The sequence below is a fragment of the Balaenoptera acutorostrata genome, chromosome 20 (assembly GCF_949987535.1).
Source record: "Balaenoptera acutorostrata chromosome 20, mBalAcu1.1, whole genome shotgun sequence".
Classification (NCBI taxonomy): domain Eukaryota; kingdom Metazoa; phylum Chordata; class Mammalia; order Artiodactyla; family Balaenopteridae; genus Balaenoptera; species Balaenoptera acutorostrata.
Window position 1 is genome coordinate 52135321 of NC_080083.1, and position 13968 is coordinate 52149288.

Genomic DNA, 13968 nt, shown 5'->3' on the forward strand with positions numbered 1-13968 from the left:
CCTTGTCCTGCATCCACCAGTGTTTGCCCACTGAGCCCAGCGCCCCACACGCGTGCCCTCCCCCGTGAGACCGTGGGCACGTCCAGCCTGAGGAGGCCCCGGGGCTGTTTCAGGGCTGCTCAGGCTGCCCTCGCCTCGAAGCAGCTGCCTCCCCAACGTGCAGGATGGGTAGGGTGGGTAGGGGGCCAGCACAGCCAGGGTGCTACCCCCACGCTGGTCCCACCCCACTGGGTGGTGACAACTGTCACTGCCAGGTGGCTCTGAGGCTGTGGCTGCGGGCGGCGGGGTGCCCCACAAGCAGCTCCGCCAAGGCAGCCGTTGGCCGGGGGAAGTGAGTGTCTGGAGGCCGTTGAGGGCGCTATCTGCAGGCTGCCTCCCACCCGCCTCTCCCCAGCAGCCCCCAGAGGGGCAAGACAGGGGCACCTTCTCCCCGGGCCCCAGGGCAGGTGGCATTGCCCACAAACTGCCCTCCTTGCCGGCAAGGTCCCCAAGGGTGGGCCGGAGTGGCGGGGGATATATGCCTCCTGACGCAGAGCTCTGCCATCCCGACCCTGACCAGGGGCCGCCGCTGCAGCCAGCCTGGCTGTGCCCACACACCTGTGGCTGGGCCGGGGCAGGGCAGCGGCCGTTAGTTCGGTCGAGGTGGTTCCACATGGCTGCTGTGGGCATCCCCTGCCCTCGCCACCGCATTTGGCTCTCTCGACCCCCCCACAGACGTCCTGGGGGCCAGATGCTCCCACCAGGGCCAGGAGTTTGCCTGGCAGCCACAGAAGGCGGAAGGGCTGGAAGGAGCAGGGGAGCGAGGGGTGCCACGAGCTTGTGGGGTCCACCCATGGCCGGCCCAGGAAGCCCCGAACCAGGGCCTGGCACTGTTGCACCAGGTCTCCCCCGGGGAGGCTGCTAAGAGGCAGGGGTGGGAAGCAGGCAGCAGAGGTGTCTGGGCCAGGGAGCCTGCTCTGCCCACCTGGGTCCTCAGGGCCAGCCCGGCCTCCCCTCCACCGGGGAGGAGAACTGCTCCTTATCGCCTGCCCAACATGTGCGCTCCACACGGCGCTTAAAGCCCAGATTATTTTAACAACTGTCCCTCACTCGTCACCTGTCCTGTTTGGAAAACAGCCCCTTTCTTGTTGCACAAAGAGAAGTTTCTCTCGCTCTCCAGCAGCACTGGGCGCTAATCTCCCCGCCTGGAACGCGGGCGGCAGCGGGCGCGGTGTGTGGGTCCACGTGCTCTGCAAACACAACGCCCGCTGCTCAGCAGTCATTGAGTTACGGCGGTGCCGGTGCCAGGAGCGGAGAGCCCTCTGTGCCCGCTGCCAACTGCAATTACCTCTCCGTGTGCCAGCCGCTGTCGGGTTTAACCCTTCCCACGCTGTGGTGGCCGAGCCAATACCAGCAACCTCGGGCGGGGGACACTGGGGCCCAGGGCCTCTGCCCGCGTCACAGTGCCCAGGGGCTGAGCGGACAGTTGGGAGCTGGGCGGTGGGGAGCTCTGTCCCTCCCTGGGAAAGCCAAGGGGAGCCCCAATGTCCTAGAAGGGTCTGCAGGGGCCCTTCTGCCAGCTACGAGGCCTGAGACACGTTATGAGGCACCTACTGTGTGTACGAGGTTGCAACTGAGGGGGAGGAAGGGGCCGGGAAGGGCTCTGTTCTCGGCCAGGCCCCCAGGGTGGCAGCCGGAGTCTGCTGACAGCTCTCTCCTCCCCACCCCTCCCTCCCAGCTGACACATCTGGAGCCCATGCCTCCCCGAGTCTAGGAGGTGGGCGCAGCCCTGCCCGGCCAGCCCAGCTGTGTTCCACATTTCCTCGGCTCCCCAGAGCCTTCCTGGCCCCACCCGCTTCTTCCCTCTCTGCCCATCTCTGGTGCACATCTGGCCAGGATCACTGACTGGCGAGACTGGCCCCCTGTTTCCAACCAATTACCACCTCCTCCGTGGGGGCTTCCTCAACAGGGAGGCAGCCCCTCGCCAGGGTGCTTGGCATGGTCTGCCGGCTGGCTCTTGCCAGCCACAGCGGGGGAGCTCTTTGCCTCACCACTGGCCTTGGGCACCACAGTCAGTGGCTTCAGCCGCGGGGTGCGGCTGGGAGCCCCGGCCCCGACTTACCTTCGTGGGAGTGGGAGAACCAGATCTGGGAGGTGGTGGGGTGGGAGCCACGGTAGGCCTGATCCGAGGGGGAGGGGTTGGGGCCACTGGGGTGCGCGGAGGCCGCTGAGCCCAGACTGCTGGTGAGGAAACTGCCCATGAAAGAGGAGGCCGGAGAGTTCCCCATCAGGCGGCTGCTGGCTGTGGACACAGGGGGCAAGAGTGAGTCTGGGCAGGGACAGCACTGAGGAGCCCTTCTCCAGGGCTGACTATCAGGTCCCAAGTTCCCTGGGCTTTTGTCTTCAAACAGTCAAGAAGCCAAGGTGGGAGAAGCTGCCCGCTTGGGCCCCTGAGGCCCTGACACCCTCTTGTTACTGCAAAACCCCCAAGAATGGCACTTTTGCCGAATCACCCACCTTCACCCCCACCCCCATCAACCAGGTGCCACATACTGTGGGGCCCAGGGCCTGTAGGAAACAGGCGGCCCTGTGGGTGGGTCTTCGACTCGGATGCTCTGACTCTGACTCTCCCAGGCCAAGGCCTCTCAGCTGCCGGCAGACCTGCTAGAGTACACCTCCTGGAAAGGTCCAGGATCAGCGGGTCCCAGCAGTCTCTGCCTACCCCCTGGGTGGCACTGGGAAGGCCGGCCTTTCCCCCAGGCAGCGTCTTCAACCTTCTCCCCGGGTCCAGTTAACCACCTCATCAGACTGGGGTGCCCTCTCCCAGGTGAGCAAGAAAAGAAACCAAGGCAGAGGAAGAGAGACACGCGAGAGGAGCCTGAGGATGGAAGTGTCAGGATCTGCTTTAATGCCCCCAGGGTTTCTCAGGGTCAGGCCCTGACCGGCGGCATCGGGATGCAGGCAGTCACTTATGGTCCAGGACACTCTTGGCATTTCCCCTGGCAGCCAGCCTCCGTAGCCTGCCCACCTGCACCCTCCGACACTGTATACCCTATCTGCCCAAGTCCAGTGGCCAAGGCCAGGATGATCAAGCCTCCCCAGGTTACCATGGCGACCAGTGGATTGCATAGGAAGGGTGTACACAGAGCACTCTGCGCAGAGCAGCACCCGGTGCCCGGTGGGTGGTCTGGGCTGCACTGCTCAGCCCCCACCCCAGCAGGGCCCCCGGCACCTTGTCACCTCCACTCCATGGGCAGAGAGCCTAGCTTGGGACCATCCCAGGGGATGGGGAACAGGAACCTGGGGGCTCACCATCCCATTAGGCTGAGTGTAGGGGCCTGGCGGGGTTTGCAAGGGTTCTGGGGGCTCCAGGAGGCTGCAGGCCCGGCCCAAGGTGAGTCAGGGCAGCTGTTTCCCTGCCCGGGAGGCAGGGGGAATTTGTGAATTTGTGATGCCTCATCCAGCCTGGCTTGGCCCTGGGAGCTTCCCAGACACGGGGTGACTCAGCAGAGAGGCGGCACGGCCCTGAAGCTGGGGAGAGGGAGGGGCTGCCCCGCCGGGACCCTGGCAGCTCCCCTCCCCTTCCCTCCACTCCCCTGCGGGAATGAGACATGTGGACGAGAGAGGCCTCTCCTGGCCACGGGCCTCAGAGGAAGGGTCTGTGAGCGCTGCCAGGCACCAAGGTGTGAACTGACCTCTGTGGTGGGTATCAGGCCAAAGGGAGACCGTGAGAGGACCCAGGGGCAGGGGGCGAAGGTGCCCAGGAGCCAGGGACTTCCCAGACCGCAAGGCTGGGACTGCCATGGGCCCCGGCCAGACCACAGGCATGTCCAGCCAGGGGAGGGGACTCTGGGCTGGGAAGGGAAGTACTGGCCTCCCAGGCGGGCGGGTAGAGCATGCAGGAGATGGAGGGCGGCCCCTGCTGTGCTCCAGGGACCCTGGAGGCAACGGCCCATGCCTGTGGGATGACTGAGGCCTCTTCCTGCCTCGCCCAGGCCCACCCCATGTCCCCCAGGCCTTCCCACCCCCACACCCTCCCAGGGAAGTCCCTCCGCCCTGCTCTTCCTGGGGACAGTGGGAAGCAACTGAGTCCAGGAGTCGGTCTGGATAAAGGATTTCTCCAGGAGCTTGGCTTGAGAACCTTGAGTTCTCCCACACCACGGCGGGCGGGGGCAGTGGGCAGGCCCCAGGCTGGGTGGAAGAAGCGGCCTGGCGTCCCATGGGGCCCCTCCGGTTTGAGGATCCAGGGAAACCGAGGCTCAGAGGCGGCCCCCTCACAGGGTCTCCCACACCTGGGGGCCCTGCACGGGCAGCAGGCCACCTCTGAAGACCCACCACCCACACCCCCAAGGGCCACCCACCTGGGGCAGGGGCAGGTAGGGAGCAGGCCTGAGGCCCACAGGGGTGTCTGACCTGACTGGTCCCCTAAGCTGGAATTGGGGTGGGGGTCGGGGAGGTATGGGACTTCATGCCCTCCTCCCCCGGGAGACCGCTCCTGGCCCTGGGTGGGGACTCTCAAGGGTGCCTGTTTTGACACCATCCCAGAAGGGGGTCCCACTGCACGGGAGATTTGCGGGGGTGTGCTGCAGCTCAGCCAGCCCCAGTCCCGGCTCTACGGGGCAGGGGACAAACCAGTAACAGGCAGAGTTTCCTGCTGTGTGCCTACCTCGCCCCATGCCAGCCAGTCTCCCAATTTGGGGGACCCTCTTGGGCCCTTCCTGAGTCCATAATGAAGGGACCTCTGTCCCAGAGTGTGGGAAGTGAGCAAATGGGACAGCGCTCCAGCCCCACCCTCTGGCCCCGGTCCTGGGCTCCCCAGGGCCCCCCTTTGCTCCGAGCCTTCTGGGCTGCCCCTGCCGCTCCACCTCTCCCAGCCTCGTGGGCAGCTTGCAGCCCCCTGTGTCCCGCCTCAGGCTGGGCCATTTATCTGGGGGGTCTTTTCCCTCCTTTTTCCTTTCACGTTGAAAACGGAAGAGGCTTGTCACATGAATATTATGTCTTTATATCTTCACTATAAGACGTTCAAGTGATAGACACAGCAAGGAAGGAAACAGAGGTCACGGGAGACCCCACTGCCCTGGGGCAGAGCCACACACGTGTCCCAGGGACCACCTTCTGGGCACTCACCCACTCGCCCTGGTGGGAGACCTGTGCAGGTACCCAGGTGGCCTCTCCTCCGAAAACCCCAGCCCACGGCAGCAGGTCCTGCCAAGGGCTCTCAATACTCTCTGACCAGCAGGCCAGCCCTGGGGGATGCACGCTGGGCAGGTGCAAAGACAACTCCCTGACAGGCCCTCCAGCCTGGGCCCTGCATGATGGGGCTTCATGAGCCTTGCTCTGAAGGGGTCAGTCTCTCACCCGCCATCCTGGGCTAGAAGTTTGGAAGCAGACAAAGTCCTACAGGCTTTGCTGGGCGGGCACTGCCATGGTGGGTGTGGGGGAGGGGACTGCTGGTACCCAGAGTCCCCCCACCCCCCCCAGCCGGCTCCTGACCCTGACAGAGCGTGCGGGCTCCCGTGTCACTTCCACCTCCAAGGAGTTTGGCCATGGCACCGTGCCCAGCCAGCAGAGGCGTGGGCAGACCTGGCTGCCACCTCCCCAGCCCCCGCCCGCCGACCAGTAGCCAGGCCCAGACAGAGCCTGAGCAGAGGCGGCCTGGGCCCTGGCCAGGGCTGGAGCTGCATGGCCAAGTCTGGCCGGGAACTAGGCTGGAGGCTTCTTTCCTCTTGGCAAGGTCCTTGCCCACGGAGTGCTGTGGTTAGCAACCTGGGAGGGGACGGTGGGAGCCCCGAGCAGCAGGGAGGGCCAGAGGGGCTTTCAGCTCAGAGCCCCCGGGCTGGGAGCTCTGATCCTGGCACCATCTGCACTAGCCCTTCTCACGGCAAGGGCTTTATGAACCTTGTATCAATTCAGGTCTTCGTGATCCCAGGTGGCGGTCCCACCACGGGGCTGACAAAGGAATGGGCACCATCAGTGTTGGCCCCACGGCCCCAAGTGCTCGGGCTGGGGTTTGGATGAGGCTTGTCCATTTCAAGGCTGCCCTGGCCCTTCCAGTGAGCATGGTCACAGTGGCCAGTGCCCTGCGTCCTCTGCAGGCTCTCATCACAGCGATCTGGCCAAGTTTAGCATCATCTTGGGACAGGGACCCGAATGCCGTGTGAGGTGTCAGCAGGGCCACTGAGGCAGGCCATTCTGTACTACGCACCAGCCCCCAGCTGGCCATCCCCACTGCCCGGCTGGCCCAATCCAGGGTTTGCAGCCCCAGACACAGGGCTCCAGCCCCAACTCCAGCGCCGCCTCAGCTCTGCCTAGGACACCACGGAGGCCTGGCCCGGGTGCCGGGCTGGCTGAGAAAACCACTCCGGAAGCCAGAATGCCCAGGAGGGCTGGCTGACACCCCACACCCACTGCCATGGCCCAGCTCCTCAGGCCAGGCCCCCACCCCCAGAGGCCCATCCTTTCCCACGCTCCAAGGCCCAGACAACCTGGACCAGGAGACAGGCCGTACCTGGGCCCTGACTATGTGGCTACCTCCCTCCCAGCTGCCCCAGCTGGATGGAGCCGGGCGGGAATGCCCTGACCACTAAGTCCAGCCTTTGCTCACAGGGCCTCTATGTGCTGGCCGTGGTAGAGGTGACCGCACATGCCCAGGCAAAACCAGGGGGAGGGGCCTTCCTCTGTCAACCTGTGCCAGGCCCACCTGTTGCAGCCAAGACGGTCAACAGATGTTGGGCAGGCCCGAGGGGTGCTGAGGGTGTTCCTGCCTTGGAGCCCAGGTGCTGCCCTGGGGAGCCTCCAGTCTAGGGAGGGGCTGACTGGCAGCAAAGCCCCCAGAGCGCGAGGGGCTGGCACACCAGAGGCCAGGCCCGGAGCCCTGGACAGCCAGGTGCGCACTGGGCCTGCTCACCCCCTCTCCCTCCAGCCTCCACCTTCCCGCCAGGCTGACAGAGGGACAGAGAAGGGCCTTGGAGAGCTGGGGAGAGCGAGCGGGAGCGCACAGCTACAGCAGAACGAGCATTTGTTTTGACTTAAGTGAGCTACCTTTTCTGGAAACGGTGAAATGGGTTGTAAAAAACAAAAACCAAAAAGGGCCTCGTTGCGATGGCTGGCGGCCGCTGCTGAGAAGCAAGCCCCTACCCAGGCTCTCCTGCTGCTTCTGGAGGCCCAGCTGACAGGCTGCTGGCACCGGGCTCCCCAGCTCTGCGTCTGGCGGCTGCACCCGCCGCCCCCGCCCAGAACAGCTCCCACCCTCCTGCTCACACCTGCTCAGGCTCCCCACCGCCTCCAGCCCCCTGCAGAGCCTGTCTGGGCGCGGGGACACCCAGCTCCCCTGAGGCCATCCCTGGGTCTCCCTCAGAACACCAGGGGCGGCTGAGACACTGGAGGGATGGGTGGCCTGCCTAGGAGGCCAAAGTGCCCCTCCGGTGCTGGGCCAGGCTCCAGAGGGAGCGAACTAGAGAAGAGGAGGCAGGAAGGATAACAGCCCACTGCGTGGACCCAGCCCACATTCCTCTCATTCCAGGAGAGGGAAGGGGAGGGAGGATGTCCACCCTGGGTGTCCGCGTGGACGGGGGGTGGAGAGGCTTCAGTCCAGCCTGCTCACAGGCAGGTGGGCGTCCATCTGTCTGACCACCCAGGAGAAGAATGGGGGGAGGGGGACAGGGATGGGGATACGAGGCCCTGGTGGGAGGGGCCGCTTTGGACTGCCCCACAGGAAACCCAAAGCGGCCGCAGCAGGGGCCATAGAGGCTGCACCACACCACCGGCCACCAGACCCACTCTGGGTGTACACGAGTTTGCAAGCTCAATTCCTGATGCCACCAGGGACACTCCCTGCTGGGCTGGAACCCACCAGTGGCCCAGGCATGAGATAATGTGTGTGCCTGTGTCCGTGCACAGGGGCACAGAGGCAGCGAAGGGACTATGTGTGGGCACTCAGGGTGTGTCTGGGTGTGTGTGCATGGCTGAGTGTGCATGTGGGCAATGGCCGTGCACACAGGCATAGATGTGCATGCAGGTCTGGGGCAGAGGCTCTGAGGGTGCACTCTGGACGTGGGTGTGCACGCCTGGCTCTGAGTGTGCGCAAGGTGGTGACTTGTTCTTGTGTGAGGGAGTCACACACGGGCTGGGCCGGCCCTGAGGGATACTGCGTCCCAGGGTCACGCTGCCACCAAACCAGTCTCCTTCCTGGCCCAGACTCTGAAAAATGCTCCTGGCCTTTAATTCTGTCTGATGCCTGTGGTGGCAGGCGAGAGACACCAGGACACCCCTCTCTTTCTCCACCCTGGGGGGCATATCCAGCTTACTCACGGTGGAAGGGGAACGCTAGCCTCAAGCCTGTACCAAACTGCAGCACCAAGACCCCCGACCCCCTCCTGCCTGGGAGTCGGCCCCCTCCCCAACCCAGCTGCTCAGCCCCCAGCCACCTGGACCTGAAAGTGGGTCCAGCAGTTGTGTGGATTCTGGGGGCAGCTGGCAGGTCACGTGGCTGGGGCCATCTCCCCACAGACAGCCCGATTCCTCTGTGGTGGAGAAGCAGCTCAGAAGCCCCCTCCGATCTGGGACCCCCTCTGGGCAGGGCCAGCCTCACCAGGCAGGCTCTCCAGGACCCAGAAATTATTGGGATCTGGGGCAGTCCCCTCCAGCCACAAACCGGTGGCCTCCAGATGTCGGCCTGTCTGACCCCCCTCACTCACTTGGTCTCACCGGACACGGAGCCTGCCCTGCTTCAAGCCACCCCCTGCTGCCACAGCCCCAGAGTCCCTGAGGATGCCACCCAATGACCCCAGCTGCCATCCACAGCCCCGAGAAGACAGAGGAACAAGAAGAGGAGGCCGAGACAGGCACGGGGAGGAAGGAAGGACAGAAGAGAAGGAAGAGGCTGGAGGCAGGAAGAGACAGCTGCAGCCGTGCGAGGGGGTCCTGGTGGGGGAGGGGCGTGGGGCGGCAGCAGTGGGGGCAGAATGCGAGCCTCCACCAGCCCAGCCCTGGGACGCGGGGGCAGTCCCGGTGAGGGGTGCCCGCCCAGAAATATGAGTGCGTCACAGGGGAAGCCCCTCTCTGCTGGTCCAGGAGAACCTTCCACAAGACCCGGTTGGCCCAAAGGCAGTGTCTCACAGGCCATAATAGGAAAACTCTGTGGTTGTTGAGCCACCAGGCCCACAAATATAGAGGCAATGATGACAGGGGACAGGCCCAACCACCAACAGCCCAGAACTAATAAAAGAAAAGGAAAACCGGATATAAGTCTGGTTCTTATTAAAAGGGTAAATTTAGCCTTTTGGCGAGGCGGGGAGTGCGGGGTGGCCAACACTCCCCACCGGGGCCGCCTCGGGGCCGCCTCGGACTCTGGCCGAGAGTGACTCAGAGGGCTGCCCCCCACCCCCTCCTGTTCTTCACACTTTCTGGGGTCTCCGCCTCCCTTCCCTCTCACACCCTCCCTGGCGAATGACCAGCACTCCCCCTCCAGGACGCCCCTGAAGGCCGGCAAACAGGCGGAGGGGCGGGGGGAGGGGCGTGGGGAGGTGACCAGGGCTGGTCGGCGCCACCCCCTCCAAACCCCGCCAGCTGGAGGAGCAGCCTCAGCCAAAGCAAGGCTTCCCTTCACACCATCTTGAAATAAGCCAGCTGCAAGGAGACAAACGCCCTAGTGGTTTAGTTCAGTGTAGACATCAGGGTGCACACTCACGCCCTAGCCCCACTGGTCCCCTCAGAGGGAGAGCCCATCTGGACAGGGTCGGAGGTGCCCACCCCGCTCTCCTGCACCCCATCCCCTGGACCCAGGCACTCAGTGCCTCGAGCTGGCCTGAACACGCCTCTTTCTCAGCTGTGGGCAGGCAGGGGAAGAGGGCAGCCAACACTCCCAATTCATTCCCAGCAGATGGGGGGGTGGTGCCCTGTGCTTCTCCAGGCAGAGACCTCCAGGGAGCCCACATTCTGGAATTTCTGACAGGCCACCCTCTGCACCCCATCCCTGCCTTCTGAGGCTCTCAGCAGACCTGCCCTCCCAACCCGACTCTAATGTCTGTGACCAGAAGCAGGAAAAGGCCTGGCACCGGGGCTGCCCATGGCTCCTAGAGGGAGGAGCATTGGGGGGGGCAGCCCGCTGGGGAGCAGGGATCCCCCACAGTGTGCTCCTGGGGGCAGCGCTGCACCCCCATGAGAAGGGAGATGGAGTGGGGGCAGGATGCACCCAGGGCTCTGTATCCTTGTAGTTTCTTCTAACAGTGCTGCTTTGACAAATCACCCCACTTCCTTCAAAGAACGGAGATAAAATATTTTAATTTCTAAAGACGGTGAGTATAAGTAGAGAGAAAACCTCAATTCTCTGACGTAAAACTACGGTGTTTCTGGGAACTCTTGAAGTGAACAGGGCAAGGAGAGCTGTTTCTGGGGTGAAGTGCACTCCACTGGTCTGGGGGTCCCAAATGGGGATGGAGTGCCAGCCAGCCCAGGGGAGCTAGCAGGGAACCAGCCTTGGGGCGGCCCAGCAAGAGCTCCCAATGGAGAGAAGACCCCTGCCCCGTGCAGCTCACCCACAGCCTGGGCACCCAGCCCTATGCTCCCCCAGCCCCACCCCATGCCAGGGGCTGGGGGCTCAGGCAGAGAACCAGCCTTGGACCTCCAGCCCAGAAGCCTGTGCTCCTGGGTGGCTCCCGATGTGACCACAGAGCAAGCAAGTGGTCTTGCTGAGCCTCCACCTGGACCCCACCTGCCTCAGGGCCAGGGGGCAGCAGGGGACTCGGCCCTGAGCCTGAGGACTGACTCCTCGCCCGATTCACATGCTGGGCTCCGACCAAGTGTCGTGTGTGGAAAAGGCTCTGCTGCCAGAGCAGGGGAGGGGGCTCTGGGCTGGGCTGCCCGGGTGGAATGAGGTCTCCAAAGGGTGCCCCACACACAGTCTAGAGACCTCAAGATGCACCATGCCCTCCGGCCACCTGGTCCAGCGGCCAGGCCCCAGTCCAGCTGACTGCTCCCGAGAGGGACCCAGGGCCTGGTGGGGATGCCCTGAATCTCCATCAGCTCCAGGCAGTCCAGGAGGAGTGCCCAGGTAAGCCCGGGGCACCTGCTGACCTCACTAGGGAAGGCAGCTGGCGTGGGAACATCGGAAGAAAGTGCTGCCCAGACCGGACAGCACAAACGTCCTTGTCACCCAAGCCACAGACTGGGCCCTGAGCTCCGTCCAGAGAATGAAATTCTAACCCAGCTCATTCGTTAGACAAGCAGTTACTGAGTGGCTGCAGTGTGCAGGGTCACTCACCCTCACCCTGGAATCCGAGGAAGTCACAGGCTGCCCGGGCACCCTGGCCTCCAACAATGGCCCTCGGACCTCTTGGTGACCCACACTGCCTTGCGCAGCTGCTTGGGGCTATCTCACTGGCCTGTATCTTGGAGCAGACGTTTGACAGGTGGAAAGATGACGCTGCTCGTGTGCACCTTCCCAACTTTTCTTGATTTTATCTGTATTCATACTCGTTAAGGGCTTTTTAAGAGTTCGCCTAAAGATGCATTACAATTTAATTTAGATTTAATTTTAATATTAATTTAAAACAAATTAAAAGCTTATTTTTAGGAGACCCAAAGGGATGCAAAATGTCTCAAAAAGGGGACTGGCTTCAGGCAAACTGCCCTCAAGTGACCTGCTGGCCAGGCCTGTGGAAGGCCAGTTGAACAGGGCAGCTGCCTCACCAGGCAAACGGGCAAGTCCTGGGGGACCACAGGTCCGGCTCCTTCCCCCGCATCCTGTGTAGGGTGAGGAAGGCTGTGCACACAGGCCAGGGACAGAGGGATCTGCTGGCACCCTTCTGCACGGCGCTGCTGAGGCCAGGAGGCGGGTGGGAGCTCCGGTCCTGCCCTCACCGCATCCATGTCCAAGACTGGGTCCTGAATCCCCACCTGCCGGCCGCCAGGACCCTATAGGGAGTGACGGGACGAGGCATCAAGGGCCTGTGCCCCACTGAGTGCGAAGTGCAGGGATGTGAGCGCTGCCTGGGGGAGAGAAGCGACCAGGATCTGGCGAGGCAGGGCTTGTGGGAAAGAGCCTCCACGAGATGTGCAGGCGGGGGTGTGCCACTAACTGCCACCAGCCCCGGGCAGCCGCGCTCTCCTCCCAGGCTGGGCACTGAGGCCAAAACCAGGAGCGGCTCCTAAGCCTCCTGGTGTGTAAATGCTGGAAAGCAGAGTGGTGCAGCGAGCGGGCCCCACCTGGCAACACAAAGCTCCAGTGCCTGCAGCCCCTCGCTGCCATGCCTGCCTGCCCGGGATGGAGATGCAGCAGACGGCGAGGGGCCACGGCCCTGCTCCCTCATCTCTCCTGTGCCCTCATTTCCCTTTTGTTGGTTGCCCGCCCCCCCCCCAGCCCCTGCCTATGCAGCCACCCACACGGCCACCACAGAAGGGAGGGGAGGGGAGCGGGCAGCTCTCCCCCAGCGTCTGTCCCCCCTCGCCCACCAGGCCCTAAGGCTCAGGTGAAGCCGCTGGCTTCTGCCCTCCAATCTATCGTAGGTGCCCCACCACACATGTTGACAGTGAGGGAGTCACCTGCAGGAGCCAGTCAAGGGACAGACAGAAAGTGGTCCCACCCGGTGCCCAGCTCCTGCTCCACCAGGTCCCTCCTTTACTGCAGGAGGAGGGGGCAGCGGTGTCTCCGCAGGGACAGTCCCATCCTGAGCCTTGTTCTATCTCCACTGGTCCCCCTCTCCACTGCACAACCTCACATGTGCGCCCAGAGGCCAGCCCGCATGCCGCAAGGATGACGCTGGGCTGCACTGCCCAGTGGACCTCTCGCTGCCACCCCCTCACCCCGTCACTGGGTGTGACACTAAGAAGGAGGGGACTGTCCTCTCTGCCAATCTTTTTAGCTCTGACACCTCTTTTAAATGGAGTGCACACAGTCTGGGAGCCTCTGCGGACGACAGAAGATGCTTCTGGAAGGTAAGGAGATGCTGACCTGGCCCCTGGGAGGTGGCCACACAGGCTGGAGACACTGCCCACGTGAATGTCCCCATGTATGTGTGGTCGGGTGTCGGGCGGGCACCTTGGTTTTTAGTGAAGAGACCAGGGCCAATTCAGGCTCCGGTGTCTCCTGCCCTCCTCTTCCTCACGAGGTTCTCCCAGAGGGTTATCATCTCGATTTTCCAGTGTGGGGTCAAAATTGCAGGAGAAAAAAAATGAACAGGGCTTTTTTCATGTCCACAGGCACGTGCGTGCTTTACCCAAGTGGGGACAGGCACGCACACCCCGTCTGAGCCCCAGCCATCCTGCAGGGGAGGGAGGCCAGCAACGGCCAGGCCCAGCTCCGGGGGAACAAAGGGATGGAGGGCACAGACACCCAGACTCAGGACGCTGTGTTCCCACGGGGAAGGTGGCCCCGGGTGGAGAAGGACGGGGGTGCTGCAAGGCCTGGGGGGACAGACTGCCAAGGGCGGTCAGGGCCGGAAGTCACGGACCATGCGGGTTGGAGCCTGGGCACTGGTGGCTGTAGGGGCTGCCCAGGTGGGGAGACTCCAGGAGGGACAGGGGAAGGGGAGCAGACAAGGTACCTGGGGCAGCAAAGAGGGGAGTACAGGTGGCCAGAGCCTGTGGGTGGCTTGGCACATGTGCTGAGTGTTGGGAACACCTTCGGGGACAGTGGTATGACAAGGGTGGTAGGTGGGAGCTGACCTACGGTGTAGGGGGCTTGGGTAAGGGAGGCCCTGAGGGAAGGAGAAGCAGGGCTGAAGGCTCAGACAGGCTTGGGGCTGACCTGCAGGTAGAGGCAGGGCAGGGAAGCTGACCGGCACCTCCTGGAGGAACTGGACGTGGGGATAGCTTCATCTGAAGCAGAAGCCTAGGGCGGGTGCTGGGAAAGGACCAGCTCCAGTTCAGCAGAAGCCAGAGGATGGGTTCCACAGTGACACAGTGAAGAAGGGGGCTGAAGCAGGGGCAGGCAGCTCACCAGCACCAAGCCCTGCACATCAGGCCCTGAGTCTCCCACCGAGGGTCACTGGG

At 63.5% G+C, this 13968-nt stretch overlaps 1 protein-coding gene across 7 annotated transcripts in view; it reads right to left on the bottom strand.

The window, feature by feature from the left end:
* BAHCC1 (BAH domain and coiled-coil containing 1) overlaps positions 1-13968 on the bottom strand; it is a 60984-nt gene that overhangs the window by 34920 nt on the left and 12096 nt on the right. For all 7 annotated transcript variants that reach the window (XM_057535876.1, XM_057535877.1, XM_057535880.1 and 4 more), the window contains one exon: positions 2102-2281. In XM_057535876.1, coding sequence (XP_057391859.1) covers positions 2102-2281 — 180 coding nt within the window. The remainder of the gene's footprint in view (positions 1-2101; positions 2282-13968) is intronic.